Consider the following 22,925-nt stretch of genomic DNA (forward strand, 5'->3'; position numbering starts at 1 on the left):
ACTCGACTCTTACAACCCACTTGTTTATGCGTCGAGCATTTTCATTTCTTCTGAATCTTGCTACTTCACCTTTCGTCTCCTTCCCCTTGTCGCAATGTCTTGTTCCAGGGACTTCGTCTTAATGCCCCCCTGGGTGAACTTCGATCACCTGGTCGGCACCGAAATCGAGCTCGACCAGCCTTCCCTCTCGCCCCCCCATTCGTTTGTTCTTGACCAGAAACGATGACCCAGGAGGAATATGAGCGACAACCGGTGCCTCCGTGGGCCGTCATGAAGTTCTCTTGTCACAGCCTTAGAGACCCTACTCAGCAGGGCTTCCTGCGGATCTATATGCAGATCCCTCTTGATGGTACCTTTTCTAGCGCTGTAGAAGTCCGGGCCCAGCAGGCTCTCAGCCAGCAAACTCACTCGGAGCTCCGAGCGCTTGCATGTCTCGATCGCGAAAATTGCACGGGGTAGTGTGAATGGCACCTTTGGGACAAGAGGTTGAACAACCTAGCTTGACTGGCGTAAATAGAGTCTCGTCCTAGTAGCATTGCGGATGGATTTTTGAAGTGGTTCCACTGTTATGCAACTGCAAAGGGAATTGATAACTAACTATCAATTCCCAACTGCAAACTGAAGGTTAAATAAGCTTAAACCTGCTTACAGTCACGTGATATATATGCTGCTTCCTCACGTGACATTAGCTGATTTCCCATAGTTTCTCTCCGCTCTAGGCGGGGGTGAACAACATCAAGTGTGAAGTGTCTTTCCTGTGAGCAATTCAATAGCCCGAGTGGCTTTCATAGGTCGAGTAACGAGCCTCGTGTTGTTTGTACTATGGACACGTGATGTATCTTAGTCAGCAGTCAGGCGGAAGGCTGCTACCCAGCCTTCCACCTGAACCCCTTTAGACAAGAAGAAGAACAAAAACATTAGAGCATTCGGAATCCGATCCCTGTGCAAGCAATTGCAACATCCTGCCCTTCGTCTGAGACAAGCAGGCAGTAGACCTGCCAACACCTCGGGTGTTCAGGGTTAACGTCCGCTTACCGGGCATACAAGTTACAATTACAGTACAATCTCACACGTTTCAGACTTTCAGTTGGTACCTGTACGTATTAACTACACAGTATATACAAAAGAGAGGAGAGTACCTTTCAAATAAAACATCAACAAAAATCTTGTGTCCAGTCGTCAGTATCCACTTGTAGGTGCCGAGTTCCAGGCGCGTGTTTAGCGAGCTTCCCGTCAACTGGCAAGCCTTCCGCCAGCTGGCAAGGCTCCTACGAATAGCCCCAATAATCCCACAGCGACAGCAGGTTGCCGTTGACTTCAAGAATCTCGAGGATTTATCGATTCAATCTGCCCTCTCTCTGCGCGGATAAGTATTCTACTGCCCATCACGCCTTTGCGGAAAATATCAGGCGTCCGCGTGTACGATGTTTTAGCAAGCCGTCCTTCTTTGTCACCTTTACGTGCAATTCCCGTTGTGAGTTCGATCTTTCAAAATGGAGAGCCATAAGTTGCCGACAATGGCAAGAGGACCCTGAGAACCCAGGCACAATCCGCCCGCATATTGTGCTTATGATATGCGGGCGGTGGTCAAGTCTAACCATGGATCTTCTCCATGGCTAGATTGAGCCAATCTCTTCAATGCAATTCAGTGTCGTGACCCGTTTCTCCCAGGAGGAGTTGATCAGACTGCGCTAATCTATACCACTATTAGATTCTCCTTATCTCGTTTTTTCCAGTCTCTAGACCTTATGGACCTGCTCTCCAAGGTTTCTCGGCCCGGAATGTGGCACATTCCAACTCAGATAACCTTACCTCTACCTCCAGATAACAAGCCTCTCTACCCACTCTACATTCCGACTTAGAGGATATCAGATAAAGGGAATGAGGGATAGTCGCCCGTCTGAAGGAAAAAGACTGGTGAATAGACGGAAGGGGGAAACACGATATCGTCGGACAATATCTTGAGACAGCTACCATGTAAAAGCCTAAAGACACAGCCGTAAGACGGAGGAAAACAGCCCTAACCCCTTTCCGAGAACCAACCCAACTATGTATATGTATCATCAGCGGGTAATAAATGAGACGTAGGACAGATCATAGTCATCTATTTAGAACAAAGTACGTGCATTGTCCACGAGGCCGATGAAGCATATCTCGAAAATCCTACTGTGTATAACAAAAGCACATGGTAACACAGATCTGTTGTTTACAGAAGTGATATTCACAACTGGCCGGTGAGAACCTTGGTCCTAGTCCAAGCTCTAAGGACCTTGGTAGTTCTGGGTAGTTCTGGGTAGTTCTGGCCAGTTCGGAATCCGAAAACCACGATTCTCCTTTTTGCCGCAATGTCGCATATATTCTCTCATATGGTTGGAGCAAGTCAATCCTATCGGACACGGGGATGTTGTAGTGCAGAGACTATCGATGGAGTCGGCTAAATAGTGTATATCATAGCCCCAGATCTTCACCGGGAACAGATGTGGAGAAACTCCAGGGCTAAAATAGTAAATAACATAGTGGGGTTGAGACATGAGGGGTAAAGGGGGACAATAGTCTCATCGAACTACAAAGAGAGTCGCAGTTGCAGGTTGATGCTGGTGGATCAAGATTGGTGTTGTACTGACAAGCCAATCTAATCCATGAGACCATCAACGTGCAACGAGGTTGTTAAGCAGTCACAGTAAGATTGGCAACCAGGAGGCTTGGCAGGATTGTCAGAGCCGCAATGCGACTTGCTGGCTACACATTCACAACGCACATTGATGTAACTACATATGACGGACACGGTTGCCTAGGCCGTGGACCATAATCCGCGACTCCCAACCCCTGCCCGGCCAAGACGGGGAGCATCAGATCGTACAAGGCTTGGCGGAAAATCCTCCTCTTGGCAGCACTTGGCAGGTATTTTGGGATTTCCCTTGCGTCCGGCGGGATTGGGGATTCTTCTGCATGGTCAGGTGGACAGTGGACTGTGTGATACGCATGAGTTAGTGGCGAAACTAAGACGCAAAGAAGGCAGGATGGTTTGTGAAATGTTGTTCATTGATAGCTAGCTCGCCCATCAGGCAATGTGTATGCTTCCCGGAAGCGAAAAGAGATAGATGTTGAATGAAAAGAGGAATTATAACTTGAAAGCGCCATAAAACACCCCTATTGGTCTCCCCTGCCATTTTCCCATGTTTGGTTATCCCGAACCTTCCAAATTGGAGTCCTCAATTGATTCAGAGATTGCAAAAGAACAAGAAAAGAAAAGAAAGAATAGAAGAAAAAAGATAACATGGCTTGAACTGAATGCACCGGCCGCTGTGATGGTGGTATATGAAGGAGGAAGGAGGATTGGAGAGACAAGGCTAGTCAATGGCGATGTGCCTAGTGCTGCTTCTTGCCATGGCCAAGGTAGAGGAACCCATTGGGAAGAGTCGTTGTCAAGTCATTGAGGGAGACTGAAGAGTTGGTAGAGAGGGAGCTATTGGTGCGAGCACGGCTGGCAGGAGCCAACTCAGGGCTTTGCTCAGTTGAGTTGGTCTCAAGTAGTGACAGGTCTTCCCAGGCACGAGGGTCTGGGCCAGATTCGGTGGGAGACAAGACAAGGAACTTGTTGGCAGGGTTGTAAGGACCAGTCTCAGCGGCAGACAGGACCAGGAAGCGGTGGGTGGGTGTGTAAGTGTACATTTCGAGAGAACTTTCTGAAAGTTTTTTTGTGTGGAAGGGGTAAGTCGGTTAAAGACGGGACCTTGGAGGATTGAAGACGGAGCGTAGAGGTTATTATTTTGGGATCCGAATAAGAAATTCAGGGAGATCCGGCCTCACTTTATAGTACAGAACCGAGATTAGCCAAGAGGAACCTTGAGGAATGAGGGGCATGCTGGTATCAATGATGTCCGAATCAAGCCGATCCAAAGCATCCAGCACATCATATCTGGGCCCGGTGCGAGGTGGGTACGCAGGTCATGCAGTCAAGCCAACCCCCGCAATTATCGCCCAGTAGACCATTCAAGGAGGTACTTGGCAATCCCAAACATGGAGAGCTTCACATGTCTTAGTCCAAAAAAAGGGGTGGAGGTCAGAGCCAAGAGTTCATTATTGACCATCACCCTTTCTTTTTTTCTGAATGCTTCCACTTCGCCCCTCTTGGCTCCGGTATTGTTGTTGCACCAAACCTGAGTGTCAGCTGACACTTATTTTCAGCGAGGGCAAAAATGTTGAAGGCAAAGCCGCAAATTAAGCCCTGTATTATCGTGCAAGACTTTGCCTAGCCCGTTGCCGGCCGAAACTCAAGGACCTCGGAAGATCAACAGCCAGGATGAGGGTACTGGATCCGACTCATAAGTTCTCGTGCCATCCACACCTACAGTACTCTCTGAGAGCTGTTATTAATGGTTTCGGGTGAGCAAGCCCTAGACATTCCGGGTTGCTTCGTGCATGTTGCCCTGCGCCAATCATCCCGACCGCTGCATGGGCGCTAGGATCAATCAGTTATGCTGGGGTATTTTGATCTCCCCGGCTTTTTTCTCAGGGACCCAATAGTTGCGCATTTCTTTACCCTTTGCAGAAGGGAAAAAACACACGGAAATATGACATCATCTCGAATTTCCCCAGAATTGAGAACTCAAAACTGAGAAGATCTTCTTAACGTTGTCTAGCGGGTAGTTGTCACTCCGAGAGCCCAGCATGTGAAAAGCAAAGCAATAATTATTGCAATTTGCAGGTGTTCTGAACTGATCTGCTGGGGTAATATGGGATTTGATTTCGAAACTTCTGGATTAGAATTAAAAATTTAACTTGTCACGTTTAAACCTTCAAAATCGAGGTCACGTGGTGCTGTCCTCATGCAGTAAAATGTAAACTTTCCCTTTTCATTATTTGTTCGCTCAGCTGAATTTCCCAGAGGAACGGTAAACCAACAGCGGCAAACCGGATCGTTGAGCGACTGGTCTCGGCCTGTCAATTGTGTCCGATGTGCCTTGCCGCCCCTAGCTCGCGCGCCTCTACTCGCCCGGAGTTGATCTCCCGGTGGGCCCAGCGGCTGAGCAAAAGCGAGAGCCTCAGTTGAGCCCTGTACCCTAGCTGAGGAACTCGTGGCTTGTCACCAGTTATTTACCCTCTATAAACAATTCATAGGCCAGCATTCATCGCTTTTCAACCTGGCCTCCTCTGCCCGATTGCACTAAATCCGATAGAGAACCACCCTTGTCTGATATCACACACAGCCAACACTCATTATACTAATCCACGACGCTTTTGAGATTTCTTGGCTTCAGACTTACATCTAATCGTTTTTCTCGCTTATGTCCAGAATTGAAAAGCGCCTTGTCGCTATGCACTCTTTTACATTTTAATCGCGCAAAGCTTGCTGCTGTCACCAACTGCGCCATGGAAGAGAGCCCTTATTCGTCTATGCCCTCAAGTCGATCCCATTGAGATGAAGTCAATGAAGTCATACCTTACCATATCGAGAGCCGGTTCAAGTGGGCTGGACTCAGTTTGCATTGAGATTCGCTCTTCTGATTTTCAGTTGGTTCCTCATTCGACTTCCAGCAGTATGTCTCTATCTCGTCCTGCAATACTAGCAGCGTTATGCATATCTAGAGTTGCCATGCGGTGACTATTTCGATCAGAGTTACATTGGGCATTCAATGAATGAATGATTCAATGTCTGAAAAGAGCCATTGCAACTTATCAGCCTTGGGTCTCCAGGGTCCCACCTCCTGCGCCACACGCAATCAGATGCGAACCTCCTGAGGAAGCTGTGGCAGGTGCCTTCCAGAAGATGAAGAGTGGCTAGGAGACCGGGTATTAAGATCATTCGAGCTTTTCAGAAGAGGAAACCCTTGTTGTTGATCCACTCTGTGGCCGCAGTGTTTGGCCCTATGGGGTGGCAGCCGGGAGGGGTCACTGTTGGCGCTCAGATCAAGAGCTTTACCATTGGCTGCAGTGCTTTTAAAGTGATGTCAATTGCACCCTGCAGCCTGATGGGATTGGGAAGGTCCCTTAACGGCCTTGCTTAGAGCTTGGGTAGCCTTGACCCCTGCCGCTCATCAACCCCATGTCAATACTGACGACTCTACCCAGCAGCACATCACTTTGATGATCCACCTAACACCAACTCTTCTTGGTGTTGGTAAAGGCATTTGTCCTAGAGATGGCGCATGTATATACCTCTTTCGTGCCCCTCCCATCACCTTCTCCATGACTGCGCAACGGCGTGACTGCCTGCATACGGCGCATCTGGATGGACAAGTTGCAGCGCTTGTGGGCAGACGAAAGGACTGAATCTCCTCTGCAGCCCTGAATGGCGTGTTCATACTTTCTTTTTATCGAGTTGCGCAGTCAATTCTCTCGTTGCACTGTAGACATGAAGTCTTATAAAGTCTGACACTTCTCTTTCCTTGCCTTTATTCAACCCGATCAGTCTCTAGACTTCGGAGCCTCCTATCAAAAGTGAAAGACCAGTCAATCTGCATAATCTGTTTTTGTATATCTGAGCCGACTTCTCCATTCAATTCCATCATGTGTTCTATCTACATCTTCCAATACGACTGCGGATGCACCCATCAAGAAGATGGCATAGTGCCCTGTGCTAAGCAGGGCACCATATTTTGCGACGGTGTCAAGGAGCAATTCCGTCGACGGATTGGTACCTTGTGCTTCAATTGCGGTGGCAAAGGTGGTCGCTGATGTGCGTCTCTTGATTCGGGTTCCGAATTGACTACGTTTATACTAACATGACTACAGACGAACGAATTCCTCAAGAGCCTGAAGCCATCTATATTCGTTTCCTCGGCTGTCCCGAGTGATCTGCTTCCCCGACCTGTCTGTGTCTACCTCAAGGCCAGAGAAAAAGAAGATATAACTGTATCACATCTGCTACTTGGGGGAATCTTGCTTTCTACATGTACCTTGCATCATTCCAGCGTCTGGGTGGACACCATTTAATCATCGCTTTCATGCCTTGCACTGTTTTTGCATCTTGTCTGTCATCTCTGCATCGAGCTGTCTATATCTTTTGTTCCCAGGCTTCCTCTCCTTAGCGATTACTGTCTCGCGGCACATTTGACACGCCAGAGAGATTGATTACTCATAATCAATATACTTCGAATTTCCCATACTAATGCTTTTGTCACTCCTGTTAGTACTGGGGCATATATATTCGGGTTTGATATTAAACAGAGATAGCGAATGAATAGTTAGCGTAGACAGCTGTTTTTGTGAGGGGAAAATTAGAGCCCGTACCTGCCTACTGATCATTGATCATCTACTGACCTGATAGTTCTCTCTGAATGCCGATCTGTACAAACATTGTCCCTGTCCAACATTGACGGCGAGAAAAGACGTTGGGTCATATAGCCAATAGCAGAGACCGGAAGATTTCTGTGCTGTGCAAGATGGGGGCCAACACCCGATGGCGCACGTTCGCAACGTTCGTCGAAGCTAGATAAGAGCTCGAGCCAAGATTAGAAGGTCAGCCGAATACTTCGAGTCCCTTTGGAAGTTTGCAAATGAACGAAACACTCCTATCAGCACGGCATGACGGCTTTCTGGGAGATTCGGGGCTTTTCTTTCGCAATACATTTCCTCGGTCTCTTCCTCAGTGGGAACAGATTAGAGACCCGCGTCCCGAGAAGATACCGTAGACGATGCGGCTAAAGCTCGAAGTCAGTGCAAGATACTTCCACTGCGCTCCGCAGGCGAGCATGGGTTGTGGCCCGTGATGTCCTACGCGAGTCATGCATCCTGCGATCTCGATCAGGCAACTGTTGGTTTGTACGAGCTTCCCCGCGAGCTCGTCACATCAGAGTTCAGTTATACAACAACGGTAAAGGCATGTGAACGTGTATTGATCTCACCGGGGAATAGGCTGCCACGAACAGACGTCCCTATGAGTTGCATTGGTCTTGCATATACTTTGTATCAGCTGACTTTCGAGAGTAGGGATCGACCCATGCCCACACCGCAGGGTCCTGTTGAAATAACCCAGTTTCATATAATAATCCATGGGTACATGTGCAGCAGTCCCTACGTCACCTTAAACGGTACCTGAACAGGGTGAATGCGCTTATGTCGACCATGTGGAAGGACTGAGGTATCCGATCCAGATTTGCTGGGTTGCTTTGTTGATACATCAGGGCGGGGGTCGCCCACATAACACATAGCTAGTCAAAGCTCCTTTTTTTGTTCGGTTTCTGTCGGCGCTTGTATCCAGCTAGAAGTCGAATGTTGGGTGGGGCCATGGAATGTTTACCGCTCCGAGCAGATTGACCCTGTCGATGAGCAGTGGGAGATTTGTTGAAGAGGTCCAGCAAGAGCAGCAAAAATAAAGTGTGCTACAGAGGAGAGATTCCTTCGGATAGTTGTCAGTGCATGTACGGAGTAGGAATGGATGTAGCCGACGACCGCCAACTGGCAGATCGTAGTTCAGTTCGACCACGCCAACTGGCCGGAATGTCATCATGCATATCACGTGGTGATACCGTCACTCCTCAGTCCTCAACATCCAACTTCCCTCTCCCCTGCACAAGCACTCAGAGCTATCGCATTGCATATGTAATGTCAATTGAGGTTGACTGGGCAGCTGCCACGTCCGGCCCGGATGGGGAAGCCCTGGCAGAGCGAATTCGGTCATTCGTACACGACAAGTTCCAGGAGATCACCCTCCCGCGCTTCATCCGCTCAGTGCAGGTCCACTCCTTCGACTTCGGGACCATCGGCCCAGAGCTCGACATAAAAGACTTCTGCGAACCCTTCGCAGATTTCTACGAAGAAGATGACGACGATACAGACACCTCAGTCACATCTGAGGAGTTCATTCCCGACCTCCGCGAATCCCAATACGAAGACGACATGACCCTCAATCCTGCCGCGCATAGCCCTCACAACTTCAGTCACCACCCATACCCCGGCGAAGGCTTCCAGCCATCCGCACTTCGCTCTCCGCTCGGCGACCACCTCAACTCACACTTCCTACCGCGTGCCGGCACGCCTGGGATCCCCGGCGGCACCTCAACACTGGGCTACCACATGCGGTCACTGGGCGGTCTCTCCGGAACCCAGACACCCCTCGTCGCCGTAGCAGGAGGCACACCGTTCGCAAGCGGCTGGTCAGATTCCGGAATGGGCATCGGACAAAGACCGCCCGCGGTTCGCCCTTCTGCCGCACATCATCTCGGAGAACCAGACCTCGATACCATCAACTCCGCCTCTAGGCCGTCAACCGCCAACACGCACCCCTCCCACCCTTCCATGGGTCATTCGGGCAGTGGGGGCTCGAACCGGAATACCAGTGATCCTGCCGATGCGCCGCAGCCCTCGATTGAACCGTCAGATGACCCTGTCGCGGATCAATCATTCCCCACCCCGCCGCGGATGCGCGAGCGTCGCCCGGAGGATTTCCAGATACTATGTCATGCTAGATATGCGGGTGATGTGCGCATCTCGTTGACTGCGGAGATCTTACTTGACTACCCGATGCCCAGCTTCGTGGGGCTGCCGTTGAAGCTGAATGTCACGGGCATCACGTTTGATGGGGTCGCTGTGGTTGCGTATATACGCAAGCGCGTGCATTTTTGTTTCTTGTCGCCGGAGGATGCGGATGCCCTGCTTGGCTCTGAGCAATCTCAGGGTAGTCAGAACCCCAGCGATGATGGGCGGCCTCGGTCTGGGAGCGATCAGAAAGACAAGGATCTCAAGCGGCAGGGTGGGTTGTTGCAGGAGATCCGGGTGGATAGCGAGATTGGTCGCAAAGAAGACGGGAAGCAGGTATTGAAGAATGTTGGGAAGGTGGAGCGATTCGTGCTCGCGCAAGTTCGCCGGATCTTCGAGGAGGAGCTGGTGTATCCTAGCTTTTGGACGTTCCTGGTCTGAATGTTCAGCTCGCCATACATTGGTTGGCTGATCTGTATTTACATCTACAAAGAGCTTATGAAAACTACAAATGACGATTTTCGCTTTGAGGGGCCAATCGATAAGAACATGACATTGAAAACCCAAAGTTTGATTGATATGACAGACGTTATAGAATAGGCTCTATTGATCCCATCGAGAGGTCGTTAAAGTATCCGCCGATGCGTGGGGAGGACTGTAAGGAGAGCTCGTGTCGACCGCATTTCCCGGATTGCTCTCTACAAGACAGAATGTATTCCATACACCGAGAGAGGTAGATAGGCATAGACAGTCCTTGATCCCGAATTCGTGTAGTAATTTTGCCGAGTGGTTCCCATTCCTGACAAAGGTCGGATTCAAAGCAGATGTAAAAGGTGCGCAAGCGATGTTCGACCGATGTCCGAGCTTCGACAGTCTAGAACCGCGGAATCGAATGATGTGACATTCTCAGAGGTCTTTCTTGTTCTTCTCGTTCTTGTCGCCCTTCTCAGAGGAAACCTGATCGCCAAGACTGTGGTACTCGCGGGTCAGACCTTCGCACTGCTTCTTGAGAGTCTCAATGTCGCGGTCCTTGGCAGCGATGATCTCCTTGAGGCGACCGATCTCGCCAACAGAGCCAGCCTCCGCAATGCGGGCAGAGTCCTTGCCGCCGGCCTTCTTGTCGCCCTCAAAGAGACGAACGCGGTCCTCAAGACGGAGAGTCTCCAGAATCATGGTGTATGTGCGGTTGAGAATCAGGGAGAGGAACAGAGTGAATCCACAGAGATACATGTTGCGCTGCGAATAGAACTTGCGGGCCTGGACCTCCATGCGGTCGGTACCGAGGTGTGCGGCTCTGTTGACAAGGTTAGTTAGAAATTTTGCGGAGGTGTCCAAGGTATAGTAACTTACCCCATGCCGGGACCATCCTTAGTGAAGGCAGACAGTTCCTGCTGCACGCGGTAAACTCGGTTGACAGAGTCAATGAACAAAATGAGGATGAAGATAAAGGTAATCTGAAAGCCAGGTTAGTAATCGTACTAGAGAAATTATGCTTTTGATCTTTTAGAGGAAGTACCTTGAGTCCATATTGCAGCTTCGCTATGATCGGGCTCTCAGAGATGAAGGCAAACAGCTTGCGCTTCACGGTGTGAGGCAGAGGTACAACGAGGGCCAGGAATACACCCATCTCGAACACCAGAAGCAGGAACACCTATTTAGAAGCATTGTGTTAGTTCAACTTGGGTGGACATTTGCTTGTGTTGGGCGGACAACTTCAGGCACCAGGCTGCAGTGATTGCTGAACAGCCGGACCGTACCAGAAGAAGCCACTTCGGAAGGAGCTCATCGGACATACAAGTGAGTAGTAGAGAGTCATTTTGCTGTGTTTTTATCGACGTAACAACACTTGAAAATGGGTCTTGGGTTTAATCAAAAGGGGCGGGGATGTTGAAAGCTTCGAGAGGATAGCTTAGGGGAAGGTAAACAAATGGAGGATGAGGCAAGAACTCCGTGGTGAACAAGCAGCAGGAACTGAAAAGCTGGAGCAAGGGAAACTGCTTGCTTAGATCAAAATGTTAGACAATTGAGAGTCGGGGAAATGACACAAGAGACGAGGTGGTCTTATGGGGGGAAGTTTTTCAGGTTCGGAGGAAGACGTCATGGCGGCTTGGCCTGGGAGCTTTGCACGTGATACCGTCATCAAGCCTAATCCGGATGTCATCGACAAGATTGGCTTTTGGGCGTTTACGCTTTCTTGAGTTACTGTGTACATATTTTGGCGCCGATTGTCTCGGTATACTTCAGTCCCTATGAAATAGTTTCTTTCTCTATAACGATCCCACTATATGAGATACATACACAGCCCGTAACTGGATACATGTCGTCATCAGGGCGGGATCTACATCGTAGCTTATTGATAAGATGTCGGAATGCAAGTAGATCCGCGATATGCATTGAAGTAGTACTTGGCAGTTCTCAGGCACATATCTCGGACTAGAGAAATATAATAAACGACTACAATCGTTAGTGGCGGAAGACGGGGCACACACTCGAGCTGTCACGAGCTGCTTTTCCCATCAAATTCACTTTTTATCGGGGTAGTAGGAGAATTGAATGTCTTGATGCGATATGCGCACATGCATTCACAGTGATTCTATGTACAATTTTATGTGGTGTAAGACTTATAGGACAACGATATTTAGCCCTCGGCCTCGTAAGCGTTCGACTTGTGCTTGGGCTCGAATTTGAAGGTGTCGGGTGCAGGGCCCAAGAACATTTCACTGTAGAATGGATAAGTCAGTCAATGGGTAGATTAAGCTGCTTAAGGAGAAAGAACTTACCTGATCTTGATCCAGTCCTTGTAGTTAGCGCTACCCATGAGTGTCTCCAACTCGTTTCGGCCACGCCAAGCAGGAGGTCTGTCCTGAATGTTCGGAGGAAGATATTCCAGCAAACCGATCGGAACATAGCGATAAGTAAAGCTCAACCACTCTAGCAAGAAGCGACGGGTGGTTCCGACACCATGCTCATCAGATCCCCAGGCCTGAAGACCGTACTTGACGAATTTCTCGATATAGGCCAAACGCTCGGTTGCAGATTTGTCCAGATACTGGCCGGTTTGAATCTCCTCGAAGAGCCATGGCTTGATCAAAGCTCCACGCGCCACCATGACAGAATCCACACCGGCGTTGTTGACGTGGTCGTCATAGTCAACGTGTGAATAGCAGTCGCCGTTTCCGAGGAAATAGGTCTTGCCCCCATTAGGCATGTGGCGGGCATCTGGTTCACGGATGGTGTCAGTAAGTGCATCCTGCTTCTTATTCAGGCGCTTGATGAGGGCTGCACAGTCTGAGATATATCCCCAGTCTGCCTGTCGGGTGTAGCGCTGCTGTCTGCTCCGTCCGTGCAGAGTGATGGCTGCAGCACCCGGAGGTCCGAGGTCCAGAACACTGGACTCGTATCCACCGAGAACCATACGCTCCACCAGCTTCTGTGCGGTAGGCTGATTGTCCTTGGTACCCATGCGGATCTTGACAGTAATCGGAATCTCCAGTGAGACGGCATTCATGCCACGAATCATCTTCTCCAATTTGGAGTGATGGTCAAGGAGGGCTGAGCCAGCTCCATCGCGGAACACGAGTTCAATGGGGCAGCCGCAGTTCAGGTCGATAACGCGCAAATTAGGGGTAAACTTGGACAGCACCTCGGTGGCCTTGAGCGCCTGCCAGGGCTTGTTGGCGGCGATCTGTGCACCGAACTTGGAGTCTTTGGAATTATCATAGCCCTGGACAACGTTGTCTCCCGGGATAACGGTTGGCGGAGCCATTTCCGACTCATGTGCCTTCAACAGGGTCCATTCAGACTTTGATCCTTGAATCAAAGGCATGCTCATGGCCATCTCTGAGTAACTGAATTGGGCACCCAGATCTTCACAAAGCCGTCGGAATGGCATATTGCCTTGAGTTGTGAGAGGTGCTAGAACGGGTGTCTCTGGTCCGAAGTAGATGCGTCTCTTCTCCGATGGCATGAAAGGAGGTTCAAGGAATCGAGCGCGGTTTTCCTCTCTGTCAATCTTTGCTTGCTCGTCTGTTTGGACAAGCTCGCCATTATCACGGACGGTTGACCGCTGGTGTATCGCTGCCTCCAATTCAGCGGAGACTTTGACGGACCACGTGGTGTAAGCGTCGGCCCGCGGGGTGTCCTCTCTTTTCCTTGTAAGACTGATTTTGTCTTCGACAGAAATGACGTTGACGATTCCGTCTGGTGTCGCGTGAGGCACACGAGGCCGAGCTTTCTCCATGCGTTCTGCGTCCTCCAGCAAGATCAACTCTTTTCTGCCGTCTTCAGTCTCTCTCTCGGTCGAGTGTGAACCGACCAAGCGACATTTCCAGCCGGAGTAACACTTGCCTAGCGCTTCGTAGGCGGGGCAAACCTTCAAGGTAGTGAGGTCTTCGCGCTTATGCTCTTTCAGATAGACACGAAGATCGTGCTCAAATCGACAAGAGTCCCCATATTGGCACTCCGGAGCGGCGAACTCGTTGGCAAACATTCTTGTGCTGCAAAGACCCTTCGCATCTTGAGATTTGCCATAGCTGCGGTTGGTGTTCTGACCCTTGTTCTTCTTCTTCTTTCCTTTATCCTTCTTATTATCGCCACCATCACGTCCATCACGCCCATCTCGAGGGGCAGCCTCGGCGGCATCGTCGGGGCTAATCTCATCTGCGGGGCGAGGCTTCGGCACAACTTCGATGCGATACCTTAACAGACGTGTCAGTATTTTGGCACCTTGGGGAGAACCGTAAAATGTACTCTGCCTTGATGGGCGCAATTGCTCTATCGCGCATGTCGCGCTTGTCTTGCTCGGTAGGCTTGGAGGACTCATCCAATCGCGCCTTCTTAGAGGGAGGCTCTTCCGTGCCCGTCGTGCCAGATTCGTCATTTGCGGCATCGCGCTTCGGAGCCTCGAGATTTGGCGCAGCAGCGCTTGCTTCTAAGGCTTGCGCCTTTATCGTTTCCGGTTCCATTGCAGTTCAGGCAAAGAGCAAGCGGTTTAGGAATGTTTTCGCTATAGACAAGGAACACTCGGTCAAAATTTCGATGCTTGTTGTAAGTTTGCACTGTTTGCGCTTATTATTATTGGCTCGTTGTGATGACTCATCCATGTCTTTACCTGTTAAAGACTAGCGCCAACTCAGATTAGCCCCGCTTTGTCGCCCCAGGCATAGCCATCTACAGTACACAGTAGGTACGTACTGCATATCTCCGATGGGCCTTGAGCTCTTACTGTGTATCAGAGAAACAATAACACTCCTTGGGGCTTGGAGTCACATGTAAGGTTCCGAACCCAATAATTGTGGTTTTGGTGTATACCCGATGATGGGTAAACCGTAAGGGTAAGGGTAACAGCAAGACAGGTGCAGAGCTAGCTGAGCTGACGTACTGTGTAGAGATATCAGGCGAGTTCTATAGACGTACTCTTATATTATTGCAGAAGTAATTTCTACAACAACAGGGCATGTAGCGCAGTGGTAGCGCGTTCGTTTTGCAATGGTTCTATCTTCGAACCATACGACTACGAAAGGCCCGGTGTTCGATCCACCGCTTGTCCATTTCATTTTACTTTTTTTATTTCTCACTTACATATTCGATGTCCTCCATCATTTTTTTTTTCAGAATCCATGGTTAGTTGCGTGTATTTCTGTCTGTCTCTCTATCTGGAAAAGGTTCGATCTTCATTCACCCTTGTCGAAGTCGGCTTTTCTATGTATGTCGCGGTAATTCTCCTTTTTGGCGGTGTTCCCTAGAATAGCAGGACTGCCTCTATCCATATGACACCTATCGTGCTGCAATCGGTCATGCCTCATGGATACAACCTAGGTTGAATCCTCAAGTCCTAGCGACGGCTAGCGTATGAGTCAGATGGTCTTAGGTTTCGTAGGTTATGGTCATTCCAGGTGCCCAGGCCTCGCAGGTTGGCAACGAACATGTACTTATGTCTACAGGACGGGTATTGGTCGCCACCCTTCTCGGAATATGTTCCCCTGCCATGGCCTCAACGGAATCCATCCCCGTAATGAGTGTACTTTGAGGCGCCGGTGCCTGTACCGTACAACCTTACATGAGTCAGAGGTACAAAGCGCATGCCAGATTTGAGAATCGGGATAGCTATGCATTCAGGTTAGCGTTTGGTGAACAAATATTCCGGGGCTTGCGACCGCGGGCGGGTAGGTTTATATTTTCGATACCTAATGCCGACCATCTGGGGCTTGCCTACAGCTACAGTTGCTCCGAATATTTCTGTACTTTGTTGGTCTTGTAGGTAGGTGTACCACCGGATGAAGCAGATATATATAGGTATGACACAGTACCAAGTCGCATAATCTACCCGTGGACGGAGACTTCGTAGCGAAGGTCGGATGAAGAAGCGTACAACCAAAACAGGGGCCATAGGCACAACAGCGTTGATTTGAGTTGAATGGTTCCGAACAAAATCCCCCATGACTATGAGTATGTACAGCAGGAAGGGAAAGCCAATGTGGGGCATGAGAGCGCAATGTGGTAACCTCAACGACGATCGCGATCGCGAGGGAAAGAAAAATACAGTACAAGGTCGCGAGTAGGATAAGGAGGCTGATGAGTATGCCTGCGAAGAAATCATTGTATTCCACTATATAAAGATCCCTCCTCTAGGAGCCAGAGCCACCAATATGGGCAACAAGTAGTTAAAAGACCCGAAATACCCGAGGGTGAAGAGAGTCATCATACAACATCAAGCTCGATGACGGAAAGTCAAGGAGGCCGATGAAGTGTTGTTTTTCAAAAATTCCCAGGGTCCCCGGAGGAACACCTGAAGCAGTCAAGGTGGTAGTTTTCAACTAGCAAAAACACGATCTCGGATTTCTCCTCACTGATGCGTGTAAAACCCTTGCACTAGGATGAAGAAGAAAGAAGAAAAGAAGAGGAAAGTTGAGGGGGAGGAGGGGGTACTTATACCCTGATGCATCAGTCAGTGACTCAGTGGTCACAGGACCCGTGGGTTGTTTGTTTGTTCTTTAAACCATCTTAGTTACTTCCTCCTAACTAGACTACTTAAATGACCCAGTTAACTGACTCGTTGTTTTCCGACCGTCGACAAGTCATTATCACACTAGTACTGCGACAACCTATATTATTGAGCTGCATGCGTTCTCACCCTTACAGGGTGCTTAGAAGTCCGATTCTTCCTCGTCGTATCCTTCCTACATACTGTGTATATACTCACAGATCTGCACTCCCATCTTGTTCTTTTCCAGCTAGCCACAAGCGATAGTCAAATTCAGGATCCATTCTTTTCGAGTCAAATAGTAAGAGAATTGAAGTACCAACGACTCAACAGTTTCTTAACTATGAGTGGGCTTATCTATTTGCTTATCTTGCAGTAAATGCGGGGTCGATTCACTTCCCCCGCTCTGCTGTTGTTTCCCCTCATCTCGAGATCAAATGTTACTGTCATAGTAAACACACGGATGTCACACTCAGCTCGGAAAGAAGTTATAATCGAGTCACAAATTCCGAGCCTTATCTGTAGCTCTCCTTACGGTTAATCGTCTCCAAGCTCTCAGGCGCTAAAATCACAGTACAACCGCCCTGGACGCATTAACGGCAGCCACCAAGCTCCTCGATGCCCCAAAAATTCTGCCGGATTTTTATTATCGGCGCGCTAAACCTAATCGGTAGCTTCCTTCACAACGACGTATCGCCGCGGATTCGGGTCTGCTACTGTATTTCCCCTGCCATGGCTCCGCTACTGTAGGAAGGGGGAAGAAAGCGGATACAGCATCGGGCCTATGATACCAAGTGTGTTTCTATGGTTGAATTACGACAATGATATCTCAACTACATAGGATCTTAAGTGGAAACGGCACAAGAAGACTAAGAACTTCATTGTTCATTGAGCAACCGGGTGTAGCGCACCTCCATTGTTCTTCGGGCCGAGGACGCCTCCAGCTTCATAAAGCACTGGTAGGTCCAACCCACCTCGAACGGAGCACCACTACACCACGGTGCGAAATAGTAAAAAAAGCAAGGGTACCCAAAAAGCAAAGAGTACATGTAGGTACTAGGCACCACAGGAGCCAAAAGGCACCCGAGGAATTCGTGCTACCTCAGATTCCAGAACGCCACCAGATTTCCGTAACAGGGTATTTCGAGTAAAGCAAAAGAGACCACTTGTGGTCAGAGAAAACGATGAAAAGTGCCACCGCCTAAGGCAAGTAGGCACTGCCAGCAACCACCAAGTTCATGTTCGTGAATTTGACCTTGTAGACAGTGGACTTTTTGGTTGGGAAGGCACTGATCTGGTCCGCAGTGACCACGCCATCCTTGCCCTTTTTCTTCTTGTTCTTGCTAGCAGATGGCGCTTGGTCACCGTCAATTGCGCCACCTTCGGCAATGACACGCCCCTGTGTGGCCTCCTGGGGGCCAGCGACGTCCCAGACACGCACGGTACAATCAGCTCCGCCAGAGACCAGTACTGTGGACTCCATGCTCCAGCTGAGAGACCAGATGCCGCCCTTGCCGTGACCGCGCATGCGCTTGAGTAGTCGACCAGGAGCCAGATCCCAGAGGATGATGCAGCTCTGGTCATCAGCAGAGGCTAGAATCTTGCCGTTGCGGCTACATTCCATCGCAGTGACGTTGCCAGTGTGGCCGGTGAACATACGAACAGCATTACCGGTCGTAACAGCCCACATGCGGACAGTGCGATCAGAACTTGCAGTGAAAACATATGCAGAGTTAGGATGGAAACACACAACATCCACATCCTGATCATGGCCAGCGAAAATACGCTGCTGCCGAATATGATCGCTCACCCACAAGCGGGCAGTTTTGTCGCTCCCGCCAGAAACAAAGTAGTGACCAAAGGGTCCGAAGCGGACATCCCACACAGGGCGGTCGTGGCCCCTGTAGACGACCATACACTGCCATGATTCCAGCGACCAAAGGCGGACTGTTTTGTCGGCCGATGATGAAAGCAGCCAGCGTGCATTGGTAGGGTGCCTGTCCCCAACCGGAACGTCCTCGCGAGCAGTTGCGCACAGCTGGAATTCGACAGCATACACAGGGCCAGAGTGGCCAATCAATCGGCGCGAATTGGTAGGCGTCAGATCATCCAAATCCGGGTAAGCGGCTTGAATGGGCGAGCCATCCAGAGACCAAATTCGAATGTATGATTGCGCGAATCCGGCGGCGACAAGCTTGCTGTCATCCGAAAAATCGATGCAGTTAATGCTGTGCATTTGTTAGCAAAGGTCTGCGTTCGAAGAATAACTGGAATGAACATACCTATCATAAGTATTGTGGAAGGTGAACATGCAAACGCTGACACCAGGACCAACACCGCCGGTGCGAGCTTTGATCTCGAACCTATCGCGATGCTCCATCACCTTCATAACCTGAACCTGGACGTCACGATCAATGGACGGGGGTAAGGAATGTCGGCGCGAGTAGGTGCCTCATCATCATCTTCGTTCTTGATCATCTGATCAAATTCTTGAACAAAGGTATTATGACCAGGTGGCGTAGGCTTCTTCGCGTCTTCTTCAGCGAGTTCAGCCCGCACGTCCTCCATCAGAACTAATTCCATAGGAAGTTTCCCGAGCTTCAGTCGGGGCAAGCTGCCAGCCATGGCCGGGTTGTCGCCAGTACGAGCCGAGCCAGGATGATGTCCCGGGATTCCCTCGTCTTCGGCGGGGAAGGTCTGATCGGCACCGATCTGGCCCAGCATAGCAGCAAAACTGAATCTGTTATCCGCTGCTCGATCCATAGTCTTCACCGAGCAGTGGCAGTTAAGGATCGCATTCATGACGGAACCACCCTCTCTTTCCTTACTCTCGAGGAACTGGAGGAGATTGGTGTAAGCCGGGTTGCTTAACACGAGGCGGTATTTGTTCATGCGGTACAGATTAGCGATGGAGTTCTCCTGCAGTTGCATCGGCAAAGTGATTGGTTCAAAGTGACGGATATCGTCGGTGTGCTCAGGAAGAAACATATTTTTGTTTGCATCAAAGAATGCTTTTGCATACTGAGGATAGAAAGACGTGATCATACTGAAGAATGAATAGACGAATAACGGCCAGAGGATGCGACGAAGTTCGGACTGTGAGACAATTAGGTTGAAGTTCTGGACTCCTGCTTTGTTTCTCTTACCTTGTAACAATCGAGGCTTCCCTCAACCCAGTTCTTGAGCAAATCTGAAGATCGCATTAGTTGCTATGTTGGGCTATGCAAGTGCGGCACTTGAGCTTACCGAATCCTTGGCAGGTCCTGGGGCGAGAAGCCTCCCACAACTGAGCGCGAGAACGTCCGTCAACCTCCTGGGCAGATTCCATCCGAAGCATTGCCTCTGTTTGATTGTAGCCTTTGCAGACTAGATAGTTGGTGATCTATACACAATGAAAGGTTAGCATTCCATTGTAACAGAAAGTGATTTGACCAAAACAAAATGTGAAAGCAAAAGGTATAGAGAACAGACCCGTTGAGCCAAATCTGCGGGTGAAGCATTCGTAGATCGAGGCTCTTGGCTTTCTCCTGGGCCGACGGTGGTAGAAGATCCGCGCTGAGCAGCTTGCATCACCTCGCGATGAGTAGTTGACATTTCTTTGTGTTGAGCAGATGTTACGGCAAGGCGATGAGGAGCTAACACCTCCTCGTGCTCGCGCTGAGTAGTTAATATCATTTCCGGCTGAGCAGGTGGTACAGCCCGGCGCTGAGCTTCCTCCTGCTGGGCAGCTCGCCGTCCCTCTCGCTTTCTGACTTCGAGTTCCGCCTTTCTCTCCTCCTTAGACTGCGGCATTATGGCAGTCTCCGTATTAATAGCGACGAGGAGTCGATGGAAAAGATGTGAATTGGGGGTAAGATGAGACGTGAAAACAAATGAAAGATGAGGTGATAGACGTAGACGATGGTAGTGGTGGTATGTCGAAATGATAGGGAGGATAGAATAATGCGGCCGAGTCTAGCAGGATGTAGACATGCGGAGATAGTGGCGTGAACAAGCCTGAGTGACAACTGATAGCCCTCCCTATCAGTTCGACATACCACCACTACCATCGTCTATTTCCATCACCGCACGTCTCATCTTACACCCAATTCACATCTTTTCCATCGACTCCTCGTCGCTATTAATACGGAGACTGCCATAATGCCGCAGTCTAAGGAGGAGAGAAAGGCGGTTAGGAGGAAACTCGAAGTCAGAAAGCGAGATAGAAGGCGAGCTGCCCAGCAGGAGGAAGCTCAGCGCCGGGCTGTACCACCTGCTCAGCCGGAAATGATATTAACTGCTCAGCGCGAGCACGAGGAGGTGTTAGCTCCTCATCGCCTTGCCGTAACATCGCCGTTGGCGAAATGCACCTCAAGCGGGCTGAAATAGCCAAACAGGGGAAGCAGGGTATTGTTATACCGACTACACTGTCGGCAATGTATCATACTGCTCGCATATGCTGGACTCAGCTGGTTCCTCGCCGCGATCTCATTCGACATCCTCGTGCTGCAATAGAGAAGGCACAGGAGACTGCAGGGCTTGCTAGTTGCAACATTCGAATTTGTGTTGAATGGTGGGTTCAATAGACCACTCTGGATGCACAACGCCAGGATGGGAAACGCCAATGCTTATGAGACTCGGTCATATCGTCGGCGATGTTGTGAAACACGAAGGATCCTCCGCCAAACAGCTGAATGGATCTCGGGTCGAAAGCGGAAAGGCCGTCATGTATCAAGCCTCTGTGACTTGCCTGCCTCGGGCTTGGACTGGGTGGGCACATCGGGGGAAACAATCATCGCAAAGAGCCAGAATGGAGGCAGGGGAGACCAGACTTGCTCGGGGAAAGGGCAAAGAGACCATGAACACACTTACGATTTGGTTCACCACTTCTGTTGTCATCGTACCACTCGGAGGGGCACTCTGTCCTGTTTGCGGAGCCGGCTGGATTGGTGTCTGTGACACAGACTGCTGAGGCATCGCTATGCCAGTGCCGCTTGCGCCAGGTCCCATGCTATTGCTGCGTGGGGCCGGGCGAGGGGCACCACCCGGAGCCGACATAACTAATCAAAGATTAGTTGTGACTAAGCGCTGAGACTGCGTTGGCGACTGAGCGTCGGCGACCCAGCAGGCACTGCTACGGAAGCTTTGGATGACGATCAGGCTCGACAACGGTCGCTGGGATGAGCCTTACTTGCGAAGGTAAGATGAAGATGATAGAGGGAAAGCAAAAATGATGGAGGAAAAGCGAAGATGATGGAGGGAGAGGGATGGAGGAAGAGTGATGGAGTAGGAGTATGAAGCACAAGCAGTGATAGTTATAGTTATCGTCTTATCGATATCCTCTTATCGATATCTCGAGTTTGCTCGATACCTACTGGATTAATCTTGAGGCGGTGAATCGAAGCTACAGACCGCCTACCCTTTGGAGACACGCCCCGCACCCCGTGGATCTGCACGTGATACCTATTCACCTGATTGTCTTCCAATTGTTGTCTCAGTCACGTTCTATCCTAGCAGAGTCGCTAGTGTTGAGGTTCCCCGCACGCACTGGCTTCTGTCTCCATCGTGCTTTCCACGGTTGGCCAGCATGAGCGATGATACATCCCCGAAGGAGCCGCAAAGCTTCAGTCCTGCCGATCGCATCGAGCAGCTGAACGCAGTGGATAAGGTTCTATAACGGGCGCCATTGATGCACGGGTACTCGCTGACTCTTATTGTCCAGGACTTGAACAAACTGGTATGGTCCGCTGCAAGTGCAATTGAGGTTTTAACCTCTGCGAAACTGGCCTCTTCATCCCCCGCGATCGACGGCTCGGTCGGCTCGCGGAAAGCTCTGTTCTCACAAGCCTGCATGGTCTACTTTAAGCTCCTCTCCTCGGTGGATGTTCAGCTTCGCCGCCAGGTACACGCCCTCGAAGAATATTTCTATACACACGAACTCGGCGCACCCGCAGTCGACCCAATGGCTGGAGCCAAAATCGAGGGAGGCGCGGATAATAAGTTCTCCACTTCGGGCTCACTGGATATCGGCCAACTCAAAGTACGGAAGGATGCAGCCTGGAAGGAGTTGGAGGCTGAACGGTGGGCTGCTACTGAGGGTTTCGTTGTGGAGGATATTCCGCAGACGACCCAGGACGAAAAGCCTGCGAATGAACTGCAGGATATGTAGGTGGATTGAAATGACGAGCTCTTTAGGGCTCGGTACGGCCGGTGGTGGCTACTTTATGCGTTTATATGATACCCTGGGCTCTTACTTTGAGATTCTGCGATTACAATGAGTGTCAATAGGAGCTCCCGAAAATATTACCTGGTATCAGAGAGGATCATGGATTTCATGTAGGATGTTGAACCGTGGACCTGCGCAGCGCTGACAACTCCATAGGAAGTAACACTTCACATCGAGCTAACCAACTAGTTAATAATTTCTTAAATAATGCCATTACATAACAAATTGGGCATGTAGCGCAGTGGTAGCGCGTTCGTTTTGCAATGGTTCTATCTTGGATCCATACGACTACGAAAGGCCCGGTGTTCGATCCACCGC

General features: G+C 50.1%; 10 protein-coding genes across 10 annotated transcripts; 5 read left to right on the forward strand and 5 right to left on the reverse strand.

The window, feature by feature from the left end:
- Positions 1–222: 222 nt before the first annotated feature.
- Positions 223–459, forward strand: N7515_007311 (uncharacterized protein; the record flags this gene model as incomplete). Its single annotated transcript, XM_056668055.1, has 1 exon — positions 223–459. The coding sequence occupies one exon, from the start codon at positions 223–225 to the stop codon at positions 457–459; it is 237 nt and encodes a 78-aa protein (XP_056521651.1).
- A 2,910-nt stretch (positions 460–3,369) lies between these two features.
- Positions 3,370–3,672, reverse strand: N7515_007312 (uncharacterized protein; the record flags this gene model as incomplete). Its single annotated transcript, XM_056668056.1, has 1 exon — positions 3,370–3,672. The coding sequence occupies one exon, from the start codon at positions 3,670–3,672 to the stop codon at positions 3,370–3,372; it is 303 nt and encodes a 100-aa protein (XP_056521652.1).
- A 2,838-nt stretch (positions 3,673–6,510) lies between these two features.
- On the forward strand, positions 6,511–6,797 carry N7515_007313 (uncharacterized protein; the record flags this gene model as incomplete). Its single annotated transcript, XM_056668057.1, has 2 exons — positions 6,511–6,637; positions 6,736–6,797. The coding sequence occupies 2 exons, from the start codon at positions 6,511–6,513 to the stop codon at positions 6,795–6,797; spliced, it is 189 nt and encodes a 62-aa protein (XP_056521653.1).
- Positions 6,798–8,547: 1,750 nt separating this feature from the next.
- mdm12 (ERMES complex subunit MDM12) lies at positions 8,548–9,861 on the forward strand (the record flags this gene model as incomplete). The annotated part of the gene is made up of 1 exon (XM_056668058.1): positions 8,548–9,861. The coding sequence occupies one exon, from the start codon at positions 8,548–8,550 to the stop codon at positions 9,859–9,861; it is 1,314 nt and encodes a 437-aa protein (XP_056521654.1).
- Positions 9,862–10,326: 465 nt separating this feature from the next.
- N7515_007315 (putative BAP31 domain protein) lies at positions 10,327–11,236 on the reverse strand (the record flags this gene model as incomplete). Its single annotated transcript, XM_056668059.1, has 4 exons — positions 10,327–10,714; positions 10,771–10,874; positions 10,937–11,071; positions 11,216–11,236. The coding sequence occupies 4 exons, from the start codon at positions 11,234–11,236 to the stop codon at positions 10,327–10,329; spliced, it is 648 nt and encodes a 215-aa protein (XP_056521655.1).
- An 822-nt stretch (positions 11,237–12,058) lies between these two features.
- Positions 12,059–14,384, reverse strand: dus3 (tRNA dihydrouridine synthase DUS3; the record flags this gene model as incomplete). Its single annotated transcript, XM_056668060.1, has 3 exons — positions 12,059–12,140; positions 12,201–14,117; positions 14,170–14,384. The coding sequence occupies 3 exons, from the start codon at positions 14,382–14,384 to the stop codon at positions 12,059–12,061; spliced, it is 2,214 nt and encodes a 737-aa protein (XP_056521656.1).
- Positions 14,385–17,603: 3,219 nt separating this feature from the next.
- Positions 17,604–20,194, reverse strand: N7515_007317 (WD repeat TAF5 family protein; the record flags this gene model as incomplete). The annotated part of the gene is made up of 6 exons (XM_056668061.1): positions 17,604–18,630; positions 18,685–18,800; positions 18,854–19,498; positions 19,549–19,592; positions 19,649–19,784; positions 19,874–20,194. The coding sequence occupies 6 exons, from the start codon at positions 20,192–20,194 to the stop codon at positions 17,604–17,606; spliced, it is 2,289 nt and encodes a 762-aa protein (XP_056521657.1).
- Positions 20,195–20,542: 348 nt separating this feature from the next.
- On the forward strand, positions 20,543–20,770 carry N7515_007318 (uncharacterized protein; the record flags this gene model as incomplete). Its single annotated transcript, XM_056668062.1, has 1 exon — positions 20,543–20,770. One exon carries the CDS (start codon positions 20,543–20,545, stop codon positions 20,768–20,770), a length of 228 nt encoding a protein of 75 aa, XP_056521658.1.
- A 335-nt stretch (positions 20,771–21,105) lies between these two features.
- N7515_007319 (uncharacterized protein) lies at positions 21,106–21,439 on the reverse strand (the record flags this gene model as incomplete). The annotated part of the gene is made up of 2 exons (XM_056668063.1): positions 21,106–21,216; positions 21,254–21,439. 2 exons carry the CDS (start codon positions 21,437–21,439, stop codon positions 21,106–21,108), a joined length of 297 nt encoding a protein of 98 aa, XP_056521659.1.
- A 529-nt stretch (positions 21,440–21,968) lies between these two features.
- Positions 21,969–22,550, forward strand: N7515_007320 (mediator of RNA polymerase II transcription subunit 11; the record flags this gene model as incomplete). The annotated part of the gene is made up of 2 exons (XM_056668064.1): positions 21,969–22,049; positions 22,104–22,550. The coding sequence occupies 2 exons, from the start codon at positions 21,969–21,971 to the stop codon at positions 22,548–22,550; spliced, it is 528 nt and encodes a 175-aa protein (XP_056521660.1).
- Positions 22,551–22,925: the final 375 nt, after the last annotated feature.

This window comes from Penicillium bovifimosum (genome assembly GCF_028826915.1).
Source record: "Penicillium bovifimosum strain IBT 22155 chromosome Unknown utg000005l_segment0_segment0, whole genome shotgun sequence".
Lineage (NCBI taxonomy): Eukaryota > Fungi > Ascomycota > Eurotiomycetes > Eurotiales > Aspergillaceae > Penicillium > Penicillium bovifimosum.